The following is a 10,000-nucleotide window of genomic DNA, read 5'->3' on the forward strand; positions in this document are numbered from 1 at the left end:
CTTTTTGAATAACTATCTATGTGAAAGAGTTATTTACTATCTCTTTATGATTAACTATCTCTATGTGAGTTATTCATGCTATAAAATATTTATTGTCCCTTAGCGCCCACAGAGCTCCCAACTCGGCCAGACGCAAAGAGGAGACGCCAGGAGGAGGAGGAGGAGGAGGAGGATGTCCAGCTGGAGAGGAAGAAAGTTTGTAACAAAGGTTTTCCATCTTCCATCACATGTTCCTTCCCTTGTCACACCATCTACAAACTAGACTACTGTGTGTCTGACTCTTCCGTGTGTGTGTGTGTGTGTGTGTGTGTGTGTGTGTGTGTGTGTGTGTGTGTGTGTGTGTGCGTGTGCGCAAGGGGTCCCGGTGCTGAGGGGCTACGTAGGGTCGAGGCAGGGGGAAAGGGATGAGATGCAGGACGCTCATGTTGTCCTCCCTGACCTGACAGAGCATCTTACCACTCCACCCACCCAGGTGTAGGTTCACACACACACACACACACACACACACACACACACACACACACACACACACACACACACACACACACACACACACAATGTAACCCTAACCTCCTCAAGACACCTCCACCTAGTGGAAGGTGTAAGTCCCCCCACACACACTCTGTAACCTCCTCAAGACACCTCCATCTAGTGCCAAGTGTATGTTCTCACATACACACAAACACACACATATGCACACAGTGTAACCGTAACCGCCTCAAAATACCACCACCTAGTGGCAGGTGTATGTTCGTACACAAACACACGCACACACAGTGTAACCCTAACCTCAAGACAGCTCGTGGCAGGTGTTGGTACACACACACACACACACACACACACACACACACACACACACACACACACACACACACACACACACACACACACACACACACACACACACACACACACACACACACACAGTGTAGCCCTAAACTCCTGAAGACAGCTCCACCTAGTGGCAAGTGTAGGTTCCCACAAACACACACACACATACACACACACACTGTAACCCTAACCTCCTCAAGAAACCTCAACTTGGTGGCAGGAGTAGGTTCGCACACACACACTGTAATCTCCCCAAGACACCTCCACCTTGAGGCTAGTGGAGCTGAGGTACCCAATCTAATAATAATAATAATGATATTACCGGTAGTTTAAAAACTGTGTATAACTTGGTATAGTAGTATAACAATAACCCTAGTTGTTTATTAACTGCAGTGTTAATGTTGTCCATGTTAGTTGTGGCGTCTCGTACTTCGCGGTGTTTGATGGCCACGGAGGAGCTAGAGCGTCACGCTACGCCGCCGAGAGCCTCCACCTCAACCTGGCTCGCAAGTTCCCCCGCAGTACGTCTTCTGCTAGTTACTCTACCGTACAACCCCTACCTGCTCCATAATGACCTGTCTCTACTGTACAACCCCTACCTGCTCCATAATGACCTGTCTCTACTGTACAACCCCTACCTGCTCCCTAATGACCTGTCTCTACTGTACAACCCCTACCTGCTCCTTAATGACCTGTCTCTACTGTACAACCCCTACCTGCTCCTTAATGACCTGTCTACTGTACAACCCCTACCTGCTCCCTAATGACCTGTCTCTACTGTACAACCCCTACCTGCTCCTTAATGACCATCTCTACTGTACAACCCCTACCTGCTCCTAATGACCTTCTCTAGTAGTAATAGTAAATTAGTCATCTAATTGAGAACTTTCTCCGTGCTTTCAGGGAGCTCTGAGAATCTGGACAAACTGATAAAGAAATGTCTCCTGGATTCCTTCCGGCAGACGGACGAGGACTTCCTCAAGAAAGCATCCAGCCAGTAAGAATATACTCTGTACCCGTATTCACCTATACTCTGTACCCGTATTCACCTATACTCTGTACCAGTATTCACCTATACTCTGTACCGTATTCACCTATACTCTGTACCCGTATTCACCTATACTCTGTACCCGTATTCACTTATACTCTAGTCTGTACCCGTATTCACCTATACATATTAACCTAGTGGACTAAATAGTTATTCAATCTCGTTTGCGTCTATTGCTGCTGAACTTTTTCAATTAGGTCTTCTTCAAAGCAGTCTGTAATTGATGCGTATTCTATGAAGCAGTACTCTGTAGTATATGAATAGTGTATGAAGCAGTACACTGTAGGGCCCGACCGATTCATCGGCCTGCCGATTTAATCGGCCGATTATAGCCTTTTTGAAAAGAATCAACATCTGCCAAAAAAGACGCAGATTACAACCGATTATTATTATTTATTTTTTTTAATTTTATTGCGCTTAGTATCCTGCAGATTGCGCTCCTACTCGCCATGCTAACCAACAACTTTAGCTGGAGTCAAAAAGAGGAGATTGAATTTTACCGTACAACATGAAAGCACGCTCGCTCAGGCAGCTGCGCGCTCACCTCACCAATGTACACAAGACGCGTTGTTTGAGCATGTTGTGCCTGTTTTTCTTTAGGTCCCAGGCCATGTTAATTTGTTATACTGTAGACTCTAACGGTGAGACCATACTGCTCAGCACGCACGTGTTAGTCACTGCTCACGAGCGCAGCACATTGGGAGTTAGTTATTTATTTTACATTTTACATTACACTCATTTTTGACTGTAAATGTATTCTAAAACACTCAAAGGTTCTGCATTCAATTCACATATTCGTCAAAAGTGTTTAAAGTATATTTAAGGTATCAAAAACTATGTTTTATATGTTTTTTGTTTTGCTTTTAAAGGCCGATTAAATCGTAATCTAATTTTTCTCTGAAAATAATCGGCATCGGCACTCAAAAATCAATATCGGTCGGGCCCTAGTACACTGTAGTGTACTCATATTTAGGAAGCACTACATTGTAGTAAATTACTTCTGTATGAAGCAGTACTCTGTAGTAAATTAGTTCTGTATAAAGCAGTATTCTGTAGTCAATGAGTATTGTATGAAGCAGTACTCTGTACTACTGCTCCAGGACCAGTGTGATGGTAGTGTTGAAGTCTTCTCTTCCTGTCCTCCAGGGAGACCAGTGTGATGGTAGTGTTGAAGTGTCCTCTTCGTCTCCTCCAGGAAGCCTGTGTGGAAAGATGGCTGTACCGCCACCTGTCTGCTGGTGGTCCGCAACACAGCCTACATAGCCAACCTGGGCGACAGCAGGGTGAGGAGGCAGGGCAGCGGTGTGGTGATGTGATCGGGTTCTGGGGACAGTTGTCTTTATTTAATGTTGTTGTGATGTAATGGTTTTGTTGGTGACAGTGTTTAATGGTGTTGTGAATACTGTGATGGTGTTGTTGTGACAATGTTTTGGTGATATAATGGTGTTGTGGTGATTTGACGGTGTTGTGGGGATGTCACGGTGTCGTGGTGATGTCACGGTGTCGTGGTGATGTCACGGTGTCGTGGTGATGTCACGGTGTCGTGGTGATGTAACGTGTCGTGGTGATGTCACGGTGTCGTGGTGATGTAACGTGTCGTGGTGATGTAACGGTGTCGTGGTGATGTCACGGTGTCGTGGTGATGTAACGTGTCGTGGTGATGTAATGGTGTCGTGGTGATGTCACGGTGTCGTGGTGATGTCACGGTGTCGTGGTGATGTAACGTGTCGTGGTGATGTCACGGTGTCGTGGTGATGTAATGGTGTCGTGGTGATGTAACGTGTCGTGGTGATGTCACGGTGTCGTGGTGATGTAACGTGTCGTGGTGATGTCACGGTGTCGTGGTGATGTAACGTGTCGTGGTGTCGTGGTGATGTAACGTGTCGTGGGGATGTCACGGTGTCGTGGGGATGTAACAGTGTTTTGGTAATGTAATGGTGTTGTGGTGACACTGGTTGTGATGGTATAGTGTTGTGATGATGTGTTGGTGTAATTGTGTCGTGATGATGGTGTTGTGGGGATGTTGTGGTGACGGTGTTGTGGTAATGTAATGGTGTTATGGTGATGGGTATGTTCTGGTGACGGTGTTGTGGTAATGTAATGGTGTCGTGGTGACGATGTTGTGGTAATGTAATGGTGTTATTGTTGTGGTAATGGTGTTATTGTGATGGTGATGTTGTGGTAATGGTGTTATTGTGATGGTGTTGTGGTAATGTAATGGTGTTATTGTGACGGTGTTGTGGTAATGTAATGGTGTTATTGTGACGGTGTTGTGGTAATGTAATGGTGTTATTGTGACGGCGTTGTGGTAATGTAATGGTGTTATTGTGACGGCGTTGTGGTAATGTGATGGTGTTATTGTGACGGTGTTGTTGTGGATGTCCTGATGCTGCAGGCGGTGTTGTGTCGGATGGAGGAGGAGGGTGAGGAGCGGAGGGTGGTGTCGCGGGCTCTGAGTAGAGAACACAACCCCACCCTCTACGAAGAGCGAATCAGAATCCAGAGAGCAGGAGGCACCGTCAGGTAGCAGCCCCCCCCCCCCTATGAAGCACTGTACAGTATAACACCGTACATTATAACACTGTACAGCATTACACTGAACAGCGTCACACTGTACTGTATCCGCACTGTGCATAATCTAACTGTACTGTGTGTGTGTGTGTGTGTGTGTGTGTGTGTGTGTGTGTGTGTGTGTGTGTGTGTGTGTGTGTGTGTGTGTGTGTGTGTGTGTGTGTGTGTGTGTGTGTGTGTGTGTGTGTGTGTGTGTGTGTGTGTGTGTGCGCGCGTGCAGGGAGGGCAGGGTCCTGGGTATACTGGAGGTCTCTCGGTCGCTAGGAGACGGTCAGTACAAACGCTGTGGAGTCATCTCCACCCCGGACCTCCGGAGGTGCAGTCTCACCTCCGCAGACAGGTAGGGATCTGTACACTACTGTACAATATTAAATATTAATAGTATTTTTCGAATTATAATGGCAAAAATATCAAAATAAGAAATCTGCATGCCGTCACAGGATTAACAGCCTCAGTGCACTCTGCTCTACCTGCAGCCTAAATGTCTAGTTTGTTTGTGTAGGTTTATCCTGCTAGCCTGTGATGGACTCTTTAAGGTGTTTACTGCTGAGGAAGCTGTTAAATATGTCTTCGGTCTGCTGCAGGTACACACACACACAAACACAAGCAGACATACGCGCCGCACACACATACACACTTACACAAACACACTTACACACACACAGGCGTTCGCCGAAACATGAGGGCTTTTTCTACTTCCCAGGAGGATGGCTCAGGGACCAATGAGGAGGGCCGATATGAAGCTGCTTGCCAGCGATTGGCCAGCGAGGCAGTGAGGCGGGGCTGCGCTGACAACGTGACCGTGATCCTGGTTTCTATTGGCTTCTAAAGCCACACAAACACTCACAAACTGGCGTGTTCGAGTCAGTCACCTCAGTTTGTGGAGTGTTTCAGTTGAAGTGCTTCAGGTAGTGTCAGTTTCCTCACAGCTCCACTATGTAATCCTATGTTCTTGTGTTTGAGGGACTGAATGTGTTTTGAATAAAAGCCACGTGTGTACGACAAGCTCGACCACTCTGTCTTTGTCACTATTAACCACACCACTGTGGTCCAAGGGAGCAAAAAATCTCTGCTGGTATTGCCTGATGACATTACCCTTTCAACATAAAGACATTTATTGCCGGGTAAGTTGGTAAGTTGGCAGGTTAGGTACTTGTTATGAATTGCCATTCACCAGGAAGACAAGAAGAAAGGAGACAATACTTTATCCGATCTTTTGTTTTATTTTATTGAAGGATAAAACAGTGATAAAACATTACTGTACGGAATCTTTTCAAAAATGACATAAAAAAATGGCACACATGAACTACTGATAAACATTGAAAACAATTCCAAGTACTGAACTTGAACCTACCTCAACTATCCAATATCCATGACTGTTACAGGATAAAGTAAAGACTAACCCTGATCCCATCCCTATCTAATATTCCATAAAGTACTGACCCTAACCTTGATCCTAACCCTAACTAACCTTACAAAGTACTGACCCTAACTAACTTTAACAAGTACTGACCCTAACCCTGATCCTAACACTAACTAATTACTGACCTGAACCCTGACGCTAACTAATTACAGACCTGAACCCTGACCCTAACCCTAACTAACACAACAAAGTAGTGATCCTAACCAACAAAGTACTGATCCTTACCTTTACATAACATAGTACTGACCTAGTTCCACATATGTCTACATGACATAAAAATCCCGACATTGAGGAGGAAGAGATAGTCTAGGGGACTGCAGCCACACTGGCCTCCGGTTCAGCGATGTGACGTCAACTTTACTTCCTTCGAATTAAGAGCTCTCTAAATTAAGTTTGATGTGACCATTTCGTTAGGTGTGATGAACGACATCATTGCTGTTTAAACTCCCAGCTAGCGGAGGTCGTAACTGGCGACAGGTAATTCTTTCTGCCTGTCGGTTCTAAGCTCTAGAGATGGAGATCTGTATCAGAGAACCTTCTAGACCTCAGGACCCTGAGTACACCTCCATATAAACGGGCTAATGCAGTAAACATGAAGCAATATGCCTTGTAGCAACCCAGGTACGATTCCCACCTTGTCTCGGATGCTACACGTCATTCGCTCTCTTCTACAACCCACTTTGCTGTCTCCATTCACCAGCCTGTTCATGAAGGCACAATGAAGCCCATTTAATACATCAATTAATACTTAAATTCTTATTCTGGTTGTGTGTCACGCTACAATATGAGGCGAACTTCCCGCTCGGTATGTTTCGGGCCTACAGCCGGTCAGTACAGGAGGTCAGCCGCTCCGGTGGTTACCTCCGACTCCTTGTTTTGCCGGAAGGGGAAGTCAATCCCAGCCACACGGATTAACAGGAAGTTCAGTGCGTTAAGGAAGAAGACGAGAAGGAAGAGCCAATAGGAGACGTCGTAAGTCTCACTGTAAGTCGTGTAGTCGAAGACCTCGTTGAAGTTGGCGATCCGTCTTGACATGTGCTTCAGCTTCACCTCCGCAGCAAACAGGATCATCACCAGGCAGCTGCACACACCTGCACACACACAGGAAGCAGCTACACACCTGCACACACACAGGAAGCAGCTACACACCTGCACACACACAGGAAGTAGCTACACACCTGCACACACACAGGAAGTAGCTACAAACCTGCACACACACAGGAAGTAGCTACACATCTGCACACACACAGGAAGTAGCTACACACGTGCACACACACAGGAAGTAGCTACACATCTGCACACACACAGGAAGTAGCTACACGCGTGCACACACAGGAAGTAGCTACACACAGGAAGTAGCTACACACCTGCACACACACAGGAAGTAGCTACACACATGCACAAACACAGGAAGTAGCTACACCCAGGAAGTAGCTACACACCTGCACACACACAGGAAGTAGCTACACACATGCACACACAGGAAGTAGCTACATATGTACATAAACAGGAAGTAGCTAAACAAGAAGTAGTTACACACAGTAAGTGTGTAACTACTTACTGTGTGTAATCACTAGCCTAGCCTCCAGTCGTTCACCACTAGTTTGGGAACAGGGTGAGGAAGTGCCTCCCAGCAGGAAGTGGTATTCTTACAGCAGGAAGCACTCCAGAGGTAGAGACCAAGAGGGCCTTGCAGGGTCTCATAGGGGCTCCCGAAGGCGTTGAAGAAGAAGAAGCCGGTGGCCAGCGAGGAGAAGAGCACCAGGACGCCGCAGAAGAAGAGCACGGTGACGTGGAGACCCAATGGGATCACATGGATCATACCTGGGAAGACTGCGGGGGAAGGGGGGGAGTCATGTCTAGGTAGAAGAGGGAGGACTGGCCCCAGGCCTTCTATGGCTGCACCTTCCCATGCTCCTATCTATATTCCTACTCCCTAACCCTCATCTTGTTGCTGTACTGCTGGTAAGTCCATGGCAATTAAACAAAAGCTGGATTGAATTGAAACGACGCCTTACCCAGTGGAGCGAGCAAATGAATAGATCATAAACTATGGTGTGCATGTGTGTGTTTATGTGTGTTTGTGGTGCGTGCGTAAACGTGCGTGTGTGTGTGTGTGTGTGTGTGTGTGTGTGTGTGTGTGTGTGTGTGTGTGTGTGTGTGTGTGTGTGTGTGTGTGTGTGTGTGTGTGTGGGTGTGTAGTGGAGCAGAAGCAACTGGGATTTAATGAGTCTTCCCAACAAAGGTCTTCTGTTCCCGGGCGGTCGGTAGCCACAGGATATCAACAATAATCACAATTCAGACTGGAAGACGCTTTCATTCAGTTTTTTAATTTTTTAATTTAAAACAGAAAACTACTTTATAACTAAGAGGCCAAAAGATAAAAATATAAACAACAATGTAGTGCCTATTGCTCCTTTATGACATGTATCTACTATACTGTCTTTACCCCTACCTGCTCTTTTTTTGTACTGTCTTTAACCCTTCCCTGCTCCTTTATTTTTTATCTGTCTCTGTACTGCCAAACACCTAAACAACAACAATATGGACCAGGTGTCTTTTATCATATCGTCACTTCCTATCACGTGGCGTGAACAGGTTATGACCAGGCTTTCACTATTCAAGCCGTGGTTACTTACCGGTAATAACCATATCGACAACATGTTAACTATTGACTCACAGTAGAAGCGGAGGGGTCTCCCGCCAAGTCCGCACTGCTTGACCCTCTCCCCCTGGAAGAGTCCATAGCTCAGCCGGCCCAGGAACTTGTCCAGCTCGGCTCCGGACGCGTTGACCAGCTGGGCCCCGGTGTGGCAGAGCACGGTACCGTGCAGCCACCGGGGGAGGCCCAGCGACACCGCCACCGTCAATACGCACACGAAGCCCAGGGCACCTGCCACACAAAACACCGTCCTCTTCTGTCGGTTCGGCATGCTGACGTCACACCGTTATTACTCCACGAAGTTGAGCTGCACCCATGGAGACGCGCGTATAAACTCTAGAGAAGAGGAAAGATAACCGACCGTCCTCAGAGGTGGACCCTGCGGCGGGGGGACATGCGGTGGCTGGCCGGACGCCGAGGGTTCGATTACCGCCGACTGTCGTCTCCAAGTTACGCCCCCTTAATAATTAATAGAGAGGAGGAGTGAGTGAGGAGATAAATAGACTGCAGGAGCGGCGGGACGGAGGCGACGAGGGGAGGGGGAGAGGGGCTTCGTACAAAATTCAATTTAATTGTTGCGATGAATAGAGGTTTAATTCATCAGATGGTGTGGTTCGATGATCACACAAGCACGCACGCACACACACACACACACACACACAAGCGCGCGTACACAAACACACACATGCACGCACACAAACACAAGCGCACCGACGCGTGTTCTTTTAGGTAAAACAGCGACACCAACAGGCCAATTATCTACCACAATGTGCGTCAAACCTCACACCATTTTCATTCATTAAAAAATGATCTATACTTGTTAGTTCTAATTCATCATAGTCTAATCATTATAATGGTCTTCTTTATCATGGGGAATTTCTATAAATTCCCATTTTGAACACGTTATTGCTCGACATAAACATGTTGAAGGTGTGTTGTGCGTTTACTATTTACTTTATTGTTTATTCAGTTTAATATTTTACATAATTGTTTGACTTTTCGTATTTTTTGTCTTTGTAAAGCAGGAAGTAGTATTATTATTAGCAGTAAGCAAGTATTGGCGGGTGTAGAACTTCTGAGTTTCTGTCCTCTGGCTGCAGTCCCCAAAGCCTCCACCAGGATCCGACCTTTCTCCTATTTCTCCTCCCCTCTTAACCTCTACCTCTTTACCTCTTAACCCAGGCTGCATTGGAGTTTAATTACACAGGAACTTCTGGGCGATATATTATTCCACTTCATAATTCCACATAATTCAGGCATACATTTGAGCATAAAGATTATTCAAATTAAGAGATGATCAAAGTGAACCTAAAAACATTTCACACTACGCGTGATTTACTTCACACCATGACGTCATCATCCCCCAGGGGGCGGAATGATTCAAACCTTCACATATAGAGTGAGAGAGAGAATGAGAGAGAATGAGCGATTGTGATAGAGCGAGAGAGAGGGAGAGAGAGGGAGA

General features: G+C 46.4%; 3 protein-coding genes across 4 annotated transcripts in view; 2 read left to right on the top strand and 1 right to left on the bottom strand.

Moving 5' to 3' along the window:
* Nucleotides 1-5,588, top strand: part of ilkap (integrin-linked kinase-associated serine/threonine phosphatase) — a 6,421-nt gene extending 833 nt beyond the window's left edge. The window contains exons 2-10 of the mRNA XM_056611957.1: nucleotides 104-208; nucleotides 357-474; nucleotides 1,246-1,352; nucleotides 1,735-1,828; nucleotides 3,075-3,162; nucleotides 4,275-4,402; nucleotides 4,671-4,790; nucleotides 4,953-5,034; nucleotides 5,154-5,588. Of these exons, the coding sequence (XP_056467932.1) occupies nucleotides 104-208; nucleotides 357-474; nucleotides 1,246-1,352; nucleotides 1,735-1,828; nucleotides 3,075-3,162; nucleotides 4,275-4,402; nucleotides 4,671-4,790; nucleotides 4,953-5,034; nucleotides 5,154-5,279 (968 nt within the window). The 3' untranslated portion in view covers nucleotides 5,280-5,588. The remainder of the gene's footprint in view (nucleotides 1-103; nucleotides 209-356; nucleotides 475-1,245; nucleotides 1,353-1,734; nucleotides 1,829-3,074; nucleotides 3,163-4,274; nucleotides 4,403-4,670; nucleotides 4,791-4,952; nucleotides 5,035-5,153) is intronic.
* Nucleotides 5,589-5,651: 63 nt separating this feature from the next.
* Nucleotides 5,652-8,939, bottom strand: clrn1 (clarin 1). Its single transcript, XM_056611975.1, has 3 exons — nucleotides 8,554-8,939; nucleotides 7,527-7,706; nucleotides 5,652-6,964 (listed from the first exon to the last, which is right to left on the bottom strand). The coding sequence occupies exons 1-3, from the start codon at nucleotides 8,804-8,806 to the stop codon at nucleotides 6,702-6,704; spliced, it is 696 nt and encodes a 231-aa protein (XP_056467950.1). The 5' UTR covers nucleotides 8,807-8,939; the 3' UTR covers nucleotides 5,652-6,701.
* A 1,017-nt stretch (nucleotides 8,940-9,956) lies between these two features.
* Nucleotides 9,957-10,000, top strand: part of masp1 (MBL associated serine protease 1) — an 11,908-nt gene continuing 11,864 nt past the window's right edge. The window contains exon 1 of one of the 2 annotated variants that reach the window (XM_056611940.1): nucleotides 9,957-10,000. This exon is cut by the window's right edge and continues 103 nt beyond it. The gene's annotated coding sequence lies outside the window, so the exon portion shown is untranslated. The other variant, XM_056611941.1, reaches the window with a different exon arrangement.

Source organism: Gadus chalcogrammus, chromosome 16 (assembly GCF_026213295.1).
Source record: "Gadus chalcogrammus isolate NIFS_2021 chromosome 16, NIFS_Gcha_1.0, whole genome shotgun sequence".
Taxonomy (NCBI): domain Eukaryota; kingdom Metazoa; phylum Chordata; class Actinopteri; order Gadiformes; family Gadidae; genus Gadus; species Gadus chalcogrammus.

Bases quoted from the DNA above. Each gene is read 5' to 3' on its own strand.
- clrn1 (XM_056611975.1), bottom strand. From the start codon at position 8,806: ATGCCGAACCGACAGAAGAGGACGGTGTTTTGTGTGGCAGGTGCCCTG. The intron at 7,707-8,553 runs GTGAGTCAATAG...CTTCCCCCGCAG, and splicing joins GAGACCCCTCCGCTTCTACT to TCTTCCCAGGTATGATCCAT. The intron at 6,965-7,526 runs GTAAGAATACCA...GTGTGTGTGCAG, and splicing joins CCTCTGGAGTGCTTCCTGCT to GTGTGTGCAGCTGCCTGGTG.